This window comes from Miscanthus floridulus, chromosome 10 (assembly GCF_019320115.1).
Source record: "Miscanthus floridulus cultivar M001 chromosome 10, ASM1932011v1, whole genome shotgun sequence".
Lineage (NCBI taxonomy): Eukaryota > Viridiplantae > Streptophyta > Magnoliopsida > Poales > Poaceae > Miscanthus > Miscanthus floridulus.
Window position 1 is genome coordinate 26,713,091 of NC_089589.1, and position 20,404 is coordinate 26,733,494.

A 20,404-nucleotide genomic window follows, 5' to 3' on the forward strand; every position below is an offset into this window, starting at 1 on the left:
GATTTTTCATTTTATGATTTTTCTACGATTTTTCAAAAATTCACCGAAAATAAATAAAAAAAAAAGAAAATTCAAAACCACCAACACTGTAGCAAAACATGCGTTACTGTGGTAAACCCGGTGTTACTGTAGCAAACCACTGTCAAGAACCGTCCGAGGGGTAGAATAGACGGTTTTGGATAGTTCAGGGGGTAAAACAGACGGTTTCATAGTTGGGTGGTGAAGTAGACCAAGTATGAAAGATGGGGGGGTTAAGTAGACTTTTTCCTACGTAAAATCATCCTCGTAGTTCATTTTCGTGTTAGTTGAGTCAGGCGTGGTCATAAGGATTGAGCGGACCATGCGACCTTTGGTGAAATTCTCGGCTTCTCTTGATCACCATCACGAGATATGTGCTCCCAAACATGGCCTTGAAATAGGACGGTTGAAAGTAGCCTTGAAAGTGCGTTAGGGTTTGAACGAAACCCACACCAATTTAGGACCAGAAGTACCTATTGTTTAACTAACGCATCCCTGACCATTTGTGCAGCTCCACAAACCATACCAACCCAAACCATGACTTCATTTCACTTGGGCAGAACCAAACCAATCACTAACCTGTGGGTTCCCCAAGCATTTAAAACCATACCCCAAATCACCAATTGCTGACCTTGGATTCCAACCATTAAAAACCATTCCCCAACCCATTTTTAAGAGCGGGTTTAAAAACCACTACTATGCCACCAACCGTAAAAACGAGACATTGTTAGCAATAGTTTAAAAATTGTCCATCAAAATGATTTTAAGGAACGTTTTTATTAAGTCAACTCTTCGTAAAAATTGATTTTCTAAGACAGACGACTAAGTCAATCATTTCCAAAAATGATTTTTAGGGACAATTGACTTAGTCAATCATCTTTAAAACTATTTTTCAGATTTTCAAAAATTGTAAAAAAAAATCAAGTGAACAAGGGCTATTGTGTGGTCACAGTTGTGCTGCGAGATCTGATTTCAGTTTTTCCATGTTTGAATCGTATAGAGATTATTATTATTACTATTACTATTATTATTATTATTATTATAATTATTATTTATTAGGTTCCAATATCTCTTATTATCTGGGTCTAGTTGTAACCTAGAATGCTTAATTCTTAAAATAAATATGTGTGTTAGAATTTTAAGAACAACATGAAATAATAAAAAATAAGACGTGTTATCTTGACGCCGTGCGTAACCAGTGGATCTAAAAACGAAATTAAGACGATCGGAGATCTAATTGTTAATATTTTTCTAAAAAGAGTCTAATAAAAAATAAAAAAAAATTGGTCAGCTCGTTCGGGCAAGGTGTCGCCAAGTGTAACGAGGTATGTGGTGTAGACCGTGTAGGGGGTCGAGGGGTGGGGCCCATGATGGGTTTGCTGCGCAGCGCAAGAGAGAATGAGTCAATGAGCAGCCATCGTACGATATTTTGTAAGAGGAAGAGAGAGAGAGAGAGGGGAAAACGAAGACGACCCAACCCATCAATCAATAGCCCGTTCAGATTCCCCTGCTCCGGCGACCCTTATCAGCCATGGAGGGAACAGGCATGCCCTCTTCGGCCGCGGCGCCACTCAGCTTCGGTGCCTCCATCCGTCACCTCCGCCGCCGCCTGATCCACTCCTTACCCGACGCCGACCCAGTGCCAGACACCATCGACTCCTTCCAGCGCCGCGCCGCCGAACTCCTCGCGGACCTCGTCCTCCCAGACGACAACCCCGCTGCGGACATCCTCTCCCTCGCCTGGACGCGGCGCCTCCTAGACGCCTTCCTCCTCTGCCTCGAGGAGTTCCGCGCCCTTCTGCTCGTCGGCTCCGGGAACGGGGACTCGCCCGCCGCGCGGCCCCCTCTCGACCGCTTCGTCGCTGACTTCTTCGACCGCGCCGTCAAGGTGCTCGATCTCTGCAACGCCGTCTATGATGGCCTCGACCTCGTCCAGCCGTGGCATAAGCGCCTCTCTGCCGTCCTCACCTCGCATCTCGACCACGCCACGCTGCTCGGCGTCGGCCGCATCCGCCGCGCGTGCAAGGCGCTTACTGACCTCGCCGTCCTCACGCTCGACGATAGGCACGGCGGAGGAGGTGTCGTCGGCCAGCTCAACCGCTCCTACCGCCGCGCCAACAAGGACTCCCGTGGTCATAGGCACGGCGAGGGCCTCCACCTCTGGAGCAGCCCCTCCGGTTCTAGCTCCAGCTCCGAATCCAGTTCCGGCTCCCATAGCTCGTCCTGGAGCGTGTCCCCGCCGTGGTCCGCCGCGAGCCAGCTGCAGGCGATCGGGGGAGGCCTGCCGGTGCCCAGCCCGCACGACGACGCTGCCACGGGAGGCCTTGCTTCAGCGGTCTACACCATGGGCGCCGTGCTCTTTATCGTGTCCTTTGCGCTCGTGGCTGCCATCCCGTGCCAGGACCGCGGCCTCCAGGCGCATTTCTCGGTGCCCAGGAACTTCCTCATCTCTGGACCCGTCACCACGCTCTACGACCGAATCGTCGAGGAGTCCAAGAAGGAGGAGCGCAGGAACTCATGTGGCCTGCTCAAGGAGATACAGCAAATTGAGCTTTGCTCCAGGCACTTCATGGAGAGCACTGATGCCGCAGAGTTCCCATTGTCCGGGGAGAAGGCATCTGAGGTGATGGTGGCTGCACTGGACCTAGTGCAGTTGTGTGAATACATCAAGGACGAGCTCGGTCCACTTCAGGGTCGGATCAGGGAAATGTTCAAAAGGATTGTGCGCACTCGAATTGAAATCCTTGACGGCTCCAACTTGAAGAACAGACTGCAGGTTACTGATACAGTTCATCGACCCATTGGCATGGAAACTTTGGTTAACAGGGGCATGTCTACCGGGGGGAATAGCCCTGTGACTGTGACCAAGTTGTTGTATCAGGGGCATTCCATGGATATTTCTGCAGCACCATCCCAGCAGCAGCGACTCATGACATCGGTGCCTGGGCAGGCAGCTCCCCAGGCCAGGCAGCTCCCCTGGCCGTCGATTTTGAGCGCCTGGCGGACGGATCGAGCTGCCTGGGCGAGCATCCCCAGGCCACGTGGTGATCCAAACAGGCTGCCTGACCGAGGCCCCCAGGCGAGGGTTCCAACCAAACACCCCCTCAGTGTAGCCGAGGGACCTCAGGAGACTAGCACTGAGGTAAGATGTCTATTGCTACCAGTATTGGTTAATTCAAAGACAGTTATTTTAAGTGGTTCCAGGCTGCAGATAAGCTCCATGAGTCCTTTGAGCTCCACTTTCCCTTGGAAGTTGGAACCAAAGCGTGCTTAACATAACAGAGAGCCTGACAATGGCAGGCCATTATTTTTTTCGAGAACGTGTCCATTAACCGTTATCACTACATTGGCACATAGATCATGCTGTTCTACCTAGAGGCATGACCCAACCTTTTGTTTTCTAGCGTTTTGGATTGGCATTGATAGTATCTGAATCGGTTTGTGCCTCAAAACCGTTTTATAGTTCACTACCTCCGTGACTAGTACATATTTGCATCATGGGGTAGTCTCGCGAATCATCCATTTCAAATTGATATAAATGAAAATATGCGATGCCTTATTAATGCAAATATGAAGTATGTTTTATGTCCAAAGTTGGAGATGTCCTGAATAAAGTTTAATGGACACAAAATCAACAGCTGATGTAATCGATGAAAACCACCGAACTTTAATTTTCAGAAAGTTCTGAGATTTTGCTGTATAGTTAATGTAGCCGAATTTTCTGAATAATAAAACCTGTTGCTGTTGCAATAAGCAAAGTCAATTTTGTGCATTAGGTTGTGTCATTGCTTATAGATAGAGAAAAACGCTTATAATAGTTTTCATTTGTCTAAGGCACAAGAGAGCTATACTACACGGAGGGGAGTACTAAAATCTATTTAAATTGTCTGCATTTTCCAATCAGCTTAGGGCTTGGGTATAACTGGTCTGTGCATGAAGCTCAAATTATTTTGCAAGTTGCATAATTTTCAATTTATATATATTCCTCCACTACCTTTACAGAGCCAGGCTCATTAGTGACATTCTTGCCTTCCCCTCTGCATGTGTTTGCCTCTGCTGTGCATATGCAAAGAGGATATAATTATTAAGTGGAATCTACTATGCTTTTTAGGGGATGTCGGATGCTTCTCAGGGCACGCTGGAGGCACCGGTGAGTTCGTCACTAGGTGCAATGGGCCCCCTTCTCAAGAAGCTCAGTTTACTGCTGGCTCCCAATTACCCACTACGGAGGTCACTGAAGCACGCAATCAAGCTTCTTGAGGAAGATCTGGAAGAAATAAGGGATGCCCTCATGGAGCAGTCGATGGTAGATGACAACAGAAATAAGGTGAAATACTGGATGGAAGAGGTGCGTGAGCTCTTGTATGACATTGAGGACAGCATTGACGTCATGATGTTCTCACACACTGCTGCCTATGCTACGTCTAGATCCATCCACGGCCATAGTCATAGGGTTTTTTCTCGGACACGCAGGAGAGCTGCGGATCTCTATATTAAGAATAAAAGCCTTAGGCAAAGGGTTGCCCGTCTTAGGATTCATCGGCTTCCCAATATACTCAAGCTGTCAACGAGGGTCACAAAAGTTTCAGAGCTCAGGACTCTGCTGTGGGAGGCGAGCGAACGGCACGAAAGGTACCAGCTCGATGGTTGTATCTCGAATCCAACGTTTCTGTCCTACATACGTAGTAGTCGGATCCCTGTTTCTTATAAAGTTGTTCACAGCCTAATTGGTATCGAGGATCCAAAGAAAGAACTTACCATGTGGCTCACCAACCAATCGGAACAACAGCTAAAAGTATTGTGTATTGTTGGACCCCTAGGGGTTGGTAAAACAACCCTTGCTAAAGAACTGTATCGTGAACTTAGTGGGCAATTTGAGTGCTGGGCTTTCATACGGGTGTCACGGAATCCTGACGTAGGTAGGCTTCTTCAGGAACTATTCTCTCAAATCCAGCAGCCTAAACAAAGTTCTGATGTCTGCTCACTTCAAGGCATCATTGACAAGATTAGTAACCATCTCCAAGATAAGAGGTAATTCTTTGTCTGCTCGTGTAACTTATTAGTTAGATACTTGCTTTTAATATATTATAGATCTTATCTTTAGTTGTAGAATATTAAAAGAACTTGTTACCACCAAAGTTTTTTTTTGGCGACACTAAAATGTTTATTTGTATGATGGGCGGAAATTTTTCTTTGTAGGATATTCGAAGTTAATGTTTTATGCTATAAATTTGTTAAACAACAACAACAACAACAACAACAACAACAGCAGCAGCAACAACAACAACATAGCCTTTCAGTCCCAAGCAAGTTGGGGATATAAGTATAAGTTGCTTATACTACTTAAAGTGAGCCTGCATCCTTCTAAGTTAGTTCATGATTATTACAAGTCAAATCTCTTTACTTGCAGGTTAGATCATTTGTATCGTATAATCACAATCACCCTGTTCGCTTATGCTGAAATTTGGCTTATACTGATGCTTATGCTGAAATATTGTGAGAGAAAAACAATGTTCCATAGCTGAAAAGTAGCTCAAGCGAATAGGGTGAATGTTTTACACCACTTTGTAGGTCATGTGCACATATTTGCAACTTCATTTATATAGTTACAACTTACAAGCACTTAAATTACACTTATGCAACAGATTCTTATTAGTCATTGCCCAAAAAAATTACAGAATTTTCCCAAAACCAAAGCTTGAGTGAGGCAAGGAGTGGAATTTTTGTGTAGGAATAAAATCCATAGATTGGTCATGGAATCAAAAAAAGAGAGGGTATGCATGAGCAAAGAAGGTCTTTCATTAAGCTAATAGGGATTACTTACTTTTAACAGATAGGAACTTATTCTTCCATATGTTTTTCTGTAACTTAAAAACAATAAGCTGAAAAGGACCCATTTTCTTGGATTACTTACTTTTAGTTGATAGGAATTTTTCAGCTCTACTCATTCATTCATTACTAATCAGTAGCTTATTATGCCATAAATTTGTAAAGCTTACATATTTGAATATTCCCTAAAATGCATGCCTTTTGTACAATATTATATCTGCTAGAGAGTACGGTGTTTGATACATTCATATAGCATGAACAACTTTCATGATCTTAGTATACTTTGGAGAGTTGGAGAGAATTTTATTATATTTAATACTTGCAACGAACAGGAATAAAAAAATTAAGTTATATATGACATATTTTGTTATTTATTTTCCTTGCAATTTATGTTGGAAGTGTTTATAAAGGCTATACGTTTTTGCCTAAGCAATTATATAATTATTCTGCAGGTATTTTATCGTAATTGATGATTTGTGCGAAGCGGAAGCATGGGATCTCATGAAAAATGCTTTTCCGAAAAGCAATAAATGCAGCAGAATAATAGTAACGGGTGAATTACAAAATGTAGGCACTGAATGCTCTGGTTATCATGCTGTTGATATTTTTGAGCTGAAACCTCTTGGCAGTCAAGATTCTGAAAAATTGTTTTTAGGTAGAGCTTTCAGCTCTGAAGATCAATGTCCTGATTCGTTGAAGGACGTTTCCTGTAGAATGTTAAAAGAATGTGGTGGTTTGCCATTAGCAATCATCACTTTAGCTGGTCTTTTTGCAAGCCTGCGAAATAACTCAGATATATGGCACCAACTACAGCGATATGTTGTCTCCAGTTTGACAAATCTGTCTTTGGAGTACATGCTAAAAGAAATAGTAAACCTTTGTTGTGATAATCTTCCTCAAGATTTGAAGACATGTTTGCAATATCTTACCATTTATCCAGAGGGATGCACGATCTGGAAGGTTGATTTGCTAAAGCAGTGGACAGCAGAAGGTTTCATTACTTCAACAAAAGGAAATGAGGGAGTTGCAGAGAGTTATTTTGATGAGCTTGTCAAAAGGGGAATGATCCAACCTGAGAAGATTACTCACAGTAATGAGGTGCTATCTTGTACAGTACACCATATGGTACTTGATCTTATTATGAGCAAGTCTAGAGAAGAGAATTTTATCACAGTAGTAGATTACTCTCAAACCAATGCATTGTTTTTTATGAAGCCCCGTCGATTGTCCCTACACTTCAGCTGTTCTCAGTATGCAACCAAACCAGAGGATATAAGACTGTCACAAGTTCGATCACTTGCCTTTTTTGGACTCCCTAAGTGCATGCCTTCTGTCACGGAATTTAAGGTTCTACGGGTTTTAATTATTGAATTTTGGGGCAACAAGGATGATTTCAGCAGTCTCGACCTATCAAGAATTTGCAGATTAGTTCTGTTGAGATATTTGAAGATTTCAGGTCACATCTTTGTGGATTTTCCATCCAAGATCCTGGGATTAAAATTATTGGAAACACTGGAAATATTTGCAACAGTTTCTACCACTCTTAATGAAAAAGCAATGGAAATAGATGCAAAAGAGTCTGCTCTTCCAAATGATATAGTTCATCTCCCAGGGTTGTTGCATTTGAGCCTGCAAGAGGGGATAAAACTACCTGATCGGATTGGCCTTCTTACATCTCTGCAAACACTAAAGTATTACGATCTTGGAAATAACTCTGAAGACTGTATACAGAGCCTTGGTGAGCTGAAAAACCTGAGAGATCTTCACCTCACCTGTTCCACAACAGTGTCTCATGAGCATCTGAAGAGAAACCTCGTAGCTCTGGCATCTTCACTTGGGAGACTTACCAACTTAGAATCTCTCACACTGGCTCATGGTGCTGTGGGCATGACAATGTTCGTGGAGCACTCAAGTGCCATGTTCTCCACTTCCAAGTTTCTTCAGAGACTCGAGGTTTTGCAGTCTACTTGTGTCTTTTCCAGCCTTCCTGAGTGGATTGGGAAACTCTGCAGACTCAGCATTTTAAAAATTGTGGTCAGAGTACTGATAAGGAGTGATATTGATATCCTCACTAGATTGCCTGGTCTCACTGTTCTCTCACTTTATGTTCGTCAACCCAGTATAGAAAGAGTCGTATTCCATAATGGGGCATTGCCAGTTCTCAAGTATTTCAAATACAGTTGTAGTGCTCTTTGCATAGACTTTCAGGAAGCGGCACTGCCCAATCTTCATAGATTGAAGCTTTGTTTCAATGTCCACAGAGGTGAGATATATTCCCATACGATTTGTAGCATCAAGCACCTGTTAAACCTCAAGGGGATTGCTTTGAGGATTGGGGCAGCAGCTGATGTTGAGGAATCCGACAGAAGAGCTGCTGAATCAGCATTTGTTAGTTCCATACACGAACATCCAAGGTTTCCAATTGACATGAATATAAGAAGGGTAGATTGTGTAGACGAGTAAAGTCCAGTACGATCGTGTGTGGTTTGGGTTTTTTGTGTTGGCTGCTGCTTGTTTATGTACTGATTTCAGATGTTGGAAATGCTTTGAAACACTGTTTTGTGGTTTTCATGTATTGTGGACTCATTTGTAGGCCAGCAGTACCGGCGTAGGTCCAGGCGTACCACGGCCAACAGTGGCTGAGTCGGTCTTAGTTGGTTTGGAAAGGCAATCAGGCGGGAGGAATTTTAGGATCTGAGTCTTGGTTTGTTAGGAAAGCACCTGAACTATAAAGGTGGCTTAGGAATAATGTAATTGGCATCGAAGAAGAATACAACCTCCCTGAGCGGGTGGGGTTCCTCTTCGACGGTGGCTGCGCGCGGTTCAGCCGCTGCCGCCGGCGATCTCCCCACTGCGCCATTGCCACGTTACCCTCTCCGCTCCAATTCCAAGTCCAGCCTACTCCATTCTCCTCTGCGCTCTTCCCGGCGGCAACGCCGTATCATCATGTGAAGTTAAAACTGGGGATAATACCTTTAACAAAAGAGCTCAATAAATGATCTGCCCTTGACCTTGTCTCCGGGTGACATTATTCAGGTACTTGAACTCTGAAAGTGACATTTCTATGTTTCAAAACTTGTCTTAGGGTGTCAACAGGTCTTGAACTCGAACAGTTTCAAGTCCCTACACTTTTCAGGAGCAGCCATCTAGGCCTCTAAACTTGTCACATTGTGTCATTGTTAGGAATTATGGCCTGTTTGATGGTGGCGTAAGATTCTTGCCTGGCCTAGGTAGCAACGTCAGGCGTCCGATTTCATTTGCCTGGCAGGCAACTGCCTGGGAGGCTGCCATCCAAACAGGCCCTTAGACTTTGCACACCACTCCTGACTTTTCGAGTCTTTCACTTTGACTTCATAGGAAGAGATTTCAGATCTTGTAGGTCTTCATCATTAACGATTTTGCAAGTCTTTAACCAAGTTACTTCACCAGTGGAAGTGACCAACGGTACCAAAGCTCTAAGGAAAAATTTAGAAAGCGTAGTCCTGAGGATGAAGCCCCAAGTCTCAAAAGACATCGAGCGAAGTTCGACTGAATGACAAAAACCCAGAGGTTAATAGCTATCATCATTTATTTAGGTTAATAGCTATCATCATTCATTCATAAAAAAGGCTACTATACCAGGAACATTGCCATATCTTTGTAAAAAGTTAGATGTTGAAGAGGGCCATAAATGCCATAGCGAAGTGTATATGTGTGACCTCCATAATATAAATCCAAGGACCCACCAGGTTAATCAACCCAAACCAAGTGTCATCTTCTTGACCAACTCGGCTTAAGTAAACTAACCCTAGTAGTCCCTAGAGCTGCCTTCTGCACACTCCAGTATCGTGAGTCACAAGATCCAATTGTGTAATGTATAAATATGACTGCATAACTCAAGATTCAATCATATCAAGAGATTACACAAATCAATGGATGTATATATATGAAATTTTTATTATCAAATTAATATGTCTAGTTGTACCACACTAATTTGGGACTCACTAACCTAAATGTGATTTTTGAACCAGATGGCTACCCTACCACGTTTCACCTAAGTTGAGAGTCCTTATGTTATGATCAAAATTCTAACTAACACGTGCCGTTGCCTATAGGCGTCACCACCATAATCTCGGGTGTCTGTTGCCATTCATCCACTTTGCTAGCTCCGGCGGGATAACATGGCCATCATAGTCCTTTAAGTACCTAGAAAACAACTTAACAACAGAACTTGTAAGTAAAGGATTGCACTCCGCATGACTTATCCAAATAATATACACAGGAGTACGCATTTATGGCTTTAGCAAGGCAAATAAAGTTGAGTTGCATAAATGACATTTCATGCATAAATAAAAAATGCTATTTGGAGTAATTCTTCGATGTGGTCAGCTGAGAGCTCCATTGCACTTTATTGAGGTAGCCCTAGCTCCCAAGAACTAGTTGGAGCTTGTGGGCTATATATACCGCCATGCCCAACATTTGGAGTGGTTAGAGTGTTTGAAGTTGTAGTTGAGTTGAGGCTCATCTCATAGTGATCTAGCCACCATATGTGCTTAACAGAAGATTGCCGATTAGCAAAAGCATTAATTTTAGTGCTTAGGCTAGTTAGAGGATGCTTCAGTACTTGCTTTAGGTTTAGGCCTAGAGTTTAGTGAGTTTTGAATACCTCCTTTCTATTGGTGCATGCACGCCCCAAGAGTTATACATGCCAGGGCTTGTAAGTCTTGTGAGATCCTCCAACTATGTTTGTGGAGTGGTAGATGGTGGTGTACAAAGGATGAGAGGTCCTCGGAGTTTTGGCTGAACTTCTCTTAGTGGAGATGGTGGGGAACGGTCCAAGAGAGGCTTAATGGAGACCCACATGCATATGAGAAAGCCTCGTTAGCTATCCACAGAGTTATGCAACTGGGCACATGGCCCTTGCAAGGGCGTCCTTGCAAGGGGATCGAAAGAGGACTAATGAAAAGCATGAGCTTTCCGATACCTTGGTAAAAATATTATCGTGTGAGAATTTGCATTCTCTAACCCTTCATATTCTGCATTTACATTTTTGCGTTCCTTGGTTATGTGCTTTACCTTCCTAGTCTACCGTGCTAGGTTAGTTGATAGGATTTGAAACCTACGATGCAAAACTGCCGTTTGAGATAACAACACTTGTGTAGGTTTTTATAAGTGTTTTTTATGTTTTAAGTGACCTAATTCAACCCCCCCTCCCCCCCCCCCCCCCCCCCCCCCCCCCCGCCCTTTGTGTCATGTTCCCCTATAGTGTCTATCGGTGGGTCTCTCAGGTGTAGATTGGCAAGGTCCAGGTGTCGAGAAACTCGTTGGTGATTATCCATTTGTGATTGACGGACCAGGACCAAACAATTTGTTATTTGTGGGGCACAAGGCGAGCAGTTTAGAATGACTAGCAGATAGTTCGCCTGGAGGGCGAAAAATGTTGTGGTGCGTGGTGGAGAGGCTAGTGGCAACAAGCTAGTCATATACCATGGGTGGAGACGATGTTAGAATAAACTATAATGGCATAGGAGCATGATGGCCGATGGGGTTTTCTTGTTCTCTGTGGCATGGCGACACGTGACGTGAGTTCAGTATCTATGCAGGTTTATATCACTACTACATGATGACCTTGTTGTCCCGGACGGTAACGGCCTTTAATCCTGGTTACCGCGCCGGGACAACGATCCCGGGACTAAAGGTGGAACCTTCAGTCCTGGGTCATCGAGCTGGGACTAAAGAGGGACCTTTAGTCCCGGTTGGTTGGTAACCCCAACCGGGACTAAAGGTTCCTTTTTTTCTTTTTTTTTTGTTTAATTTGTTTTCAGTTCAGTTACACATATTTGTTTAATATATAATATGTTTTATGTACATATTCTACGGTGCTAATATAAATACACGCACGCATATAATTACATCTAATTCTCATCTCGAGCATGATTATATTCGAATAAAGTATGAAACTATATATATTATAGATATATATGTATATATACAACACTTTCATAATCTTGTTCTCAAAAATAACGATATCAATAAACATTTAATTTACATCATTTATTCCTTAGGATCAAAGTAGAACTCGCCGTTGGGATTTAGCACTTTTTCTAGAAGAAATCCTACTATTGACTCTTGAACTGCTTTCAGATGGTCTTTTTGCATGACCCTTTATTTCAACCATTCAGTCTTGCATTTGAAATAAAAGGAAAAGTATTAATACATATATATATATATATATTCATTTAAAAATAAATAAAAAATTGATATATACATACTCTGAGGACATCTTCAGGAGTTCTTCTTATGTGCGCAGTGATAAATTCACAAACGTAGTATCCACACAAGTTATTACCTGGTTGCTGCCGCAAACACCACTGTACGAGAAGAAGATTATTCTCATCATCTCACACGTAAATTGAAGTATGATATAGTAATTAAACACGTGGAGAAGTATATATAGTACAACTTACTGGTATTTCAACTACATTAAGTGGTGCCTTACAATCCTTGCGGTGTTGCCGAATAAACTCTTTCCAAACCCTGTGCGACCAATAATGTACGATCGTTAATAAATTATGGCAAAGTCCATTCAATAATAGTTATGCGCGAGAGATCAAAATTACCCCTGGATAATGTCTATCATATCTTGGTATAGTGCCCGCTCTTTTCTCAACGAGTCCAAGATTACTAACCGACTTGAGTTTAACTCAATGACAATGAGTATCCAGTGAAACCTGCATTGGTTTATACACACACGTACATGCATATAAGTTGTATTGATATTACATAAAATGTGTAGACTACATTATTATTAACACTTATTCAAAGTTGTACGGGAAAAGTATTATTGTCTTGTCGTGCTGCTTCACGAAGAACCTCATGATATTCTTCTGTGCTTCAGATACCCACTGCTCCTTGGCAATAATATCGGTTTTGAATACAATATAAGGATCAATGAAGCCAACACTGGTGTCTTGTATTCTTTGGAGCTCTGACATCTGGAATCTGTATATAAATATAAGTTATATGTGAGGATAATTATATACACGTACGCATGGAAGTGAGTTTATTAAATAAAAGTAAGAATCACTTACAAACAAAAGCAGCTAATGATTGATTTGTCCAGAGCGTCCATGTGGTATAGTTGATGCAATTCTTCGAAACTAATATGTAAGATGTCATCGCCACGGAAGTAGTGATGGTCTCTAAATCTGACAAAGATCCACTCCTCACCCCTGCCACACGTCTGCATGTACCACTTGTTGAGCAAGTACATTTGCGTACCCAATTCATTCAGAGCCGCAGGGTTGTACAAATTTTTGCCAAATTTATAAGTCTTCCAGGTATCAACTTCTATGTTCTGGACTGGAGCTTTGCCCGTCAATTGATCCAAGGTTAAACCAGTAATTTCAAAAAAACATTAAGATCTTGAACCGACACTTCTCCAGAGTTGTCTGGTCGATAGACTTCTATGTTGGAACCATATTCATTAGCAACAACAAGATTTTGCATTGGTTGCTTCTGTTGTCCGAGCTGTGGGACATCCTTCCCTGATGCTCTTTTCCTTTTCTTATCTGCATCATATGACTTCACGAGGGAGCGGTCATAGTCTGATAGTGACGGAGGCTTATGAAGTTCAAGCATCTTTTTCTTGTGAGCTTCGACCTTCTGCCTCAGCAGATCTCGTGGTATGTAAAAGTACGGCTTCTCCTTAAGCTTCGCTTGTCTCTGCTTTTCGATATCTATAAAAAATCTTTCACTTTTTTGTCTTCTTCAGCTGCTATTTGCTCATCAGTCTTTTTAGGAAGTATTTCTTGAGAAATAACTCTTTTTTTTGGGTCTTCTTTGCCGCCGAGACCTTAGACGTCTCTGTAGTGCGTCGCTGTGGAGGGGGTGGGGGCGGTGTTGGAGACCGGCGTGGAGGCGATGAGGCCGGTGTTGGAGACCGGCGTGGAGGCATTGGAGATCGTTGTGGAGGCAGTGGGGCCGGTGTAGGAGTTGGAGATCGTTGTCGAGGCGATGGGGCCGGTGTAGGAGTTGGAGATCGCCGTGGGGATGAAGTCGTCTCGCCCCCCGTGACACTGTGATGAGATGGGGAATGAATGATTGGGCTAGGCTGGGGGGAGACCCTGCTACAGAAACAAGTTGTGAGTCAATTATTTTTGAAGCCAATAGAAAATTAATGGAAAATAATATTTCATTCACTTTCATTCGTACCTAGGGTGAGGTAGGGGAAGCGGTGGCGCCCCAGGAATGATGATGAAGCGTTTGCACCATTGAATAAATGTCTTCTCTGATTCTCCTAGTGTCTTCTCCCCATCACCGCCTTCAATGTCAAGAGGAACATTGTTGTAACCTTTGAGCACTCTATCGACCGAGACGCTAGCATATCCAGGTTGAATAACTGACCCATGGATTCTTGGTGTCTTCGTTCGGTCTATTGGAGATACAACCCCGACAGCCACCATGATTGATGCATTATTACCATCTAGAATGTGCAGCTCACATGTTGTTAGAGGCTCGGTAATGTCATCAACAGGGAAGCGCAACCCAGCGTCATCTTGAATAAGTGGCAGCTTTGTGGAAGCACAACTGCTTTTCATCTGACCAACGGGGCTAATGGTGACTCCCGGCGTTGATTGCGATTGCATTTGACTCATTGCTAGCTGCACTTGCCTCTTGATCTCCTCCTGCATTCTTGCCTCAAGAGATTTTTCTCGTTCACGTGATTCAAGCAATGCTTGTCGTGACTCATTAACAAATTGCTCCAATACACGGATTCGGTCTGCCTCCTCATCCTTCTTTCTCTAGCGGCTTCTGTAGGTATCCTTATCTGCTGGGAATGCTTGTAGCCACGGAACCGCCCCATAGCCTCTTGTTCGACCACCGTGTTCGGGATTCTCTAGGGCATATGTTAATTCATCCTTCTCTCTGTTGGGCTTGAAAACACCACTATCAGCTTCTTCCCTAGCACGAGCTAGTCTCTGTGTTGCTCTCTCAATTTTTTGGCCAAAAATTAGCTTGCCAGTGTCTGGGTCTAGGCTTCCCCCATGAGCGTAGAACCAATTCTTCGCGCGTTGAGGACAGTTCTTCTCTATTGTTTCAGGTATGATTCCCTTGGTAGTAATCTCTGCTTCTAGGTTCTACCACTTGGGAATAACACTCCTATAACCACCTGATCCCATGCGATGATGGTATTGCTTCTGTTGGGCATTCTGCTGATTCCTTATCACACGTTCCTCACTCTCTTGAGATGTCTTGTATTCTATGAAGTCATCCCAATGGGACTTCAACTTGATAAACGCCTTAGCATTGAAATCCGACGTATCATTCTTCAAGATAAACTTTTTATACAATATCTTCTTCCAACTCTGGAACAATGTTGCCATCTTCTTCATTGTCCAATCCCTCACTAGCTCCTTCAAAGCATCATCTGCTTGTAATGTGAAATGTTGAGTGATATCTCTCCAAGCTAGGTTCTTGTCACGATCAGATACAAAACTAACATTAGGAGTGGATATCTTCTACTTCCATTCACGAGCACTAACTGGGATCATATCCCTTATAATGAACCCACATTGATTGACATATGTCTGAGCATGTGGTCCCAATGGTTTGCCGGTGTCGGTGTCGAATTCTGATATTATGAAATGGCCCTCTAATGGCTTTTTTGGCCCTCGGACTTTCCTACTCTTGCCGGTGGTTGATGTAGATCCAGAGACCGGCTACATGAGTAGAAACACAACGATTAACAAAAAATATACGTACGCATGCATCTATAAGAGATGATAGATAATCGAATACACCTCGCCAGTATTTTCTTGCGCGACAATTTATTGATCTTCAACCACCGGGATATTCAGGATATCCTCATAATCAGCAAAGTACTGACTCGTGTCATCTACATCCGCATTGGTGCCGACGTTGATAATATCCGCCATTATGTCATCATTCAAGTTATCATCCGGAGCAGCCATTTGCATCTTCAAGATAACACATAGATAGAATTACTATGGCACATAACATAAGTACATGTGATAACACATATAGAATTACTAAATCCAATTAAATATAATAACACATAATATTTCATAAGGATAAACAATAATAAGGTATAGGCTTTGGAATCGAATCAAAAACACTTTCGATCCAAAAACATGGAAATAAGTACATGTATATATACACATAGAATGATACAATTTTCTCTCTCTCTCTCAACACATAGAAATAAGTACATATGTATATATCTCTAGATATGCATGTGATAACACATAGAATGTCTCTCTAGATACAATTTTCTCTCTCTCTCAACATATGGAAATAAGTACATGTATATATACACATAGAAATAATTAAGTACATATGTATACATATAGAATCTCTCTCTAGATATGCATGTGATATACATAGAATTACTAATAAAATATCCAAGTGATATATAGATAGAATTACTAAAATAAAATATGCATGTGATATAGAGATAGAATTACTAATAAAATATGCATGTGTCAATTACTAAAACAAAATTAAATCTAACATATATATAGAGAGATAGAATATAATTACTAAATCCAATTAAATATAATAACACACATATATCTAGATAGAATTAATTACTAAATCTAATTAAACCTAACATATATACATAGATAGAATTACTAAATCAAAATTAAATCTAACACATATATAGAGAGAGATAGAATAATAATTACTAAATCCAATTAAATATAATAAACATATATACATAGATAGAATTACTAAATCAAAATTAAATCTAATTAACATATATATAAAACTATCTAAAAACTAACTAAAAAACTAACAATAAACTACTAATTAAATTTTAATACATTTTAATCTAACATATATATAAAAACTATCTAAAAACTATCTAAAAAACTATCTAAATAAACTAGTAATTAAATTTAACATACATTTTAATCTAACATATATATCAAAAACAATCTAAAAAAACTAGAAACTTTGTAAAAAAAATACGGCCGAGAGCAGCTAGCTAGCAGGCTAGCTGGGGCGGATGGCGGGCTGGGCAGGGCGTGCCGGCCGGCCACGGGGCCGAGCTGAGCACCTCGCGCGAGGACGACGTACGGCGGAGACGGCGAGATCGATGGAGGCGGATTGGTGTGGCCGGGCGAGGGACGAAGACGGCGCGGCGTGGCAGACGAGCTCGACGGCCGCCGGGCGGGGCTCGACGACGAGGCCGGGCGGGAAGCGGTCGGTGACAGAGGGTGGGCTTGGGTGCGGCGGCGGAGACGGGATGCGGCGGAGAGACGGCGCGCGATGCGGGCTGGGCGGATGGCGTGGCCGGGCAGGGGTAGACGACGACGGCGGTGCGGTAGAGACGAGCTCGACGGCCGGGCGTGGCAAAGATGAGATCGACGTGTAGATCGAAAAGTAGAAGATGAACAGAACATGAACCGTTCGATATATATAGACCGAGACCCTTTAGTCCCGGCTGATAACACCAGCCGGGACTAAACATCATTTAGTCCTGGCTGGTAAGCCGAACCGGGACAAAAGGTCCAACCCTCTAGTCCCGGCTCGGCTTACCAGCCGGGACTAAAGGAGCTTTAGTCCCGGTTGGTGTTACCAGCCAGGACTAAAGGTATTTTTGAGCGGGCAATTCCGCCCACCCTTTAGTCCCGGTTCCTAGCCTGGGCCGGGACTGAAGGCCTAAAAATTTTGGCAGCCCGCTAGAGTAATTGGAAAGGCCTGGGATTTTGATTTTGTTCTCCTTGTTTAATACTAGGTTAATCAATTAATTCTATAGCAACTTCAATACTTTGCAATATTTATTTTAAAAAATACTATTGATTAACTAATTATTTATTGTAAATAGGAAAATTTTGTAACCTAAAGTTTTTAATTTCTTTTATGAATATAGAATATAAATGTTACTAATACTAAGTATTTTGTTAATGCAAAAATATATTTGTAACTTAAAATTAATAAAACTAATATTATTCGATAGGAAATTTATTATCACATTATTGTAACATCAATGTTTTAATTTTTTCTCGGTTTTTGACCAAAATTGACAGGAAATTTTTGTTGAACCTATAAAAATAAAGAAAATATAGTATTTTTATTCTACGACTTTTTCAAATGAAAAAATGGCCTATATAAGGATTGTAGATCTTGATGAGTTGAACAAACTTAATATTCAAAACTTTTCAATTTGAGACAATCTAGGGTTCCGAAAACTAGTTTGTAGGCGTCGAAATTTAAAAATCACAAATTTGAACCATCTAAACTTTCTCAAATGGAAAGTTGACCAAAACAACAATTGTATATCTTGATGAGCTGAACAAACTTGGTATTCAAAACTTTTCAATTTGAGACAATCTAGGGTTTCGAAAACTAGTTTGTAGGCGTCGAAATTTAAAAATCACAAATTTGAACCGTCCAAACTTTCTCAAATGGAAAGTTGACCAAACCAACAATTGTAGATCTTGATGAGTTTAACAAACTTAGTATTCAAACCTTTTCAATTTGAAGTCATTTAGAGTTCATAATACTAGAGTCAAAGTGTTGTTTTTTCATTTGACCAAATTTGACTTGGTCAAACTTGCTCAAATGAGACACTAAATGACCTCAGATGAAAAATCTCTGAATACCAAGTTTGATCATCTCAGCAAGATCTACAATTGTTACATAGCTCATTTCCCCATTTGAGAAAGTTTTATCAAACACTAGTCACAAATTCTTGAATCTCATATAGACTTTCTAAAACTATGTCACACACTTGTGAAATTTGAACTACATTTTGTTCAAACTTTCTCAAATGAAAAAATGGCCTATATAAGGATTGTAGATCCTGATGAGCTGAACAAACTTGGTATTCAAAACTTTTCAATTTGAGACAATCTAGGGTTCCGAAAACTAGTTTGTAGGCGTCGAAATTTAAAAATCACAAATTTGAACCATCCAAACTTTCTCAAATGGAAAGTTAACCAAAACAACAATTGTAGATCTTGATGATTTTAACAAACTTGGTATTCAAAACTTTTCAATTTGAAGTCATTTAGAGTTTATAATACTAGAGTCAAAGTGTTGTTTTTTCATTTGACCAAATTTGACTTGGTCAAACTTGCTCAAATGAGACACTAAATGACCTCAGATGAAAAAACTCTGAATACCAAGTTTGATCATCTCAGCAAGATCTACAATTTTTACATAGCTCATTTTCTCATTTGAGAAAGTTTTATCAAACAATAGTCATAAATTCTTGAATCTCATATAGACTTTCTGAAACTATGTCACACACTTGTGAAATTTGAAACATATATTAAACATATTACAATGTGAAGTCATAACATATTACATAATATCCGTCTCTAAAACATAATATATTAAACATGCATCGTTGTATCATGCGGGCACAACAGTGAATTTCTTCTTGACGTATGACCCTTGGTTATGATCTTGTCGTAACCATGGAGTGTCTTCATTATTTAACATGATGCTTGGATCTTTCTTCACTATGAAGGGTGGAATTCGGACATTTATTTCATAATATTCTGACATGTCTGACTTGTCTTCAATTCCCACTATATTTATTTTCCCAGAAAGAACTATGCGGCGCTTTGGCTCATTGATCATTGAGTTGATGTCTTCGTTTTTTCCTATCTTTGATTTTGTAGACATGTCTTTCACATAGAACACCTGACTCACATCAGCAGCAAGGACGAATGGTTCGTCTTTGTACCCAATATTGTTGAGGTCCACTGTTGTCATTCCATACTCTTTGTCGACTGTTACCCCTCCTCCGGTCAGCTTCACCCATTGGCACCGGAACAAAGGGACTTTAAAATTAGGTGCGTAGTCTAGTTCCCATATCTCTTCTATGCGGCCATAATATGTTTGTATATTCCCATTTGGATCTATGCCATCTATGCGAATGCCATAATTTTGATTGGTGCTCCTTTTATCTTGGGCAACTATGTAAAATGTATTCCTATTTATCTTGTACCCTTGGTATGTGAGGATATGCCACGATGGTTGCCTAGACAACAAATACAGTTGCTCATCAATATTGTCATCGCCTTGACTTTCTTTTCGCAACCAACCACTGAAACTTTCCATGTGCTGACGCCTAATCCAAGCTTCAGTCTTCCCTGGAAACTTAGATCGTAAGAACTCCTTATGTATCTCGATGTACGGATGCACCAATGACGAGTTCTGAAGAACTGTGTAGTGTGCTTTATTGAAATAATCGTCTTCCATGCCGATATATGTTTCCTTCCCTAAAGTTCCTTTACCACTGAGTCTCCCCTCGTGTCGTGATTCGGGAACGCCAATCGGGGAAAGGTCAGGAATAAAGTCAACACATAACTCAATGACCTCCTCTGTTCCATAGCCCTAGGCGATGCTTCTTTCAGGCTTAGAACGGACTTTCACATATTTCTTCAAGACTCCCATAAACCTCTCGAAGGGGAACATGTTATGTAAGAACACAGGTCCAAGAATACTAATCTCCTTCACCAAATGATCTAGGAGGTGTGTCATGATATTAAAGAAGGATGGAGGGAACACCAACTCAAAGCTGACAAGACATTGAACC

At 41.4% G+C, this 20,404-nt stretch overlaps 1 protein-coding gene across 2 annotated transcripts; it reads left to right on the forward strand.

Annotated features, from left to right (window-relative positions):
- Positions 1-1,481: 1,481 nt before the first annotated feature.
- On the forward strand, positions 1,482-8,717 carry LOC136486401 (disease resistance protein RGA5-like). 2 transcript variants are annotated; one of them, XM_066483287.1, is made up of 4 exons: positions 1,482-3,160; positions 4,130-5,049; positions 5,218-5,366; positions 6,300-6,427. In XM_066483287.1, exons 1-3 carry the CDS (start codon positions 1,550-1,552, stop codon positions 5,339-5,341), a joined length of 2,655 nt encoding a protein of 884 aa, XP_066339384.1. In that variant the 5' UTR covers positions 1,482-1,549; the 3' UTR covers positions 5,342-5,366; positions 6,300-6,427. The 2 variants fall into 2 exon arrangements, with proteins under 2 accessions (XP_066339384.1, XP_066339383.1); XM_066483286.1 differs by lacking the exon at positions 5,218-5,366 and having other exon boundaries at positions 6,300-8,717.
- Positions 8,718-20,404: the final 11,687 nt, after the last annotated feature.

Bases quoted from the DNA above. Each gene is read 5' to 3' on its own strand.
- LOC136486401 (XM_066483286.1), top strand. From the start codon at position 1,550: ATGGAGGGAACAGGCATGCCCTCTTCGGCCGCGGCGCCACTCAGCTTC. The intron at 3,161-4,129 runs GTAAGATGTCTA...TATGCTTTTTAG, and splicing joins CTCAGGAGACTAGCACTGAG to GGGATGTCGGATGCTTCTCA. The intron at 5,050-6,299 runs GTAATTCTTTGT...ATTATTCTGCAG, and splicing joins AACCATCTCCAAGATAAGAG to GTATTTTATCGTAATTGATG.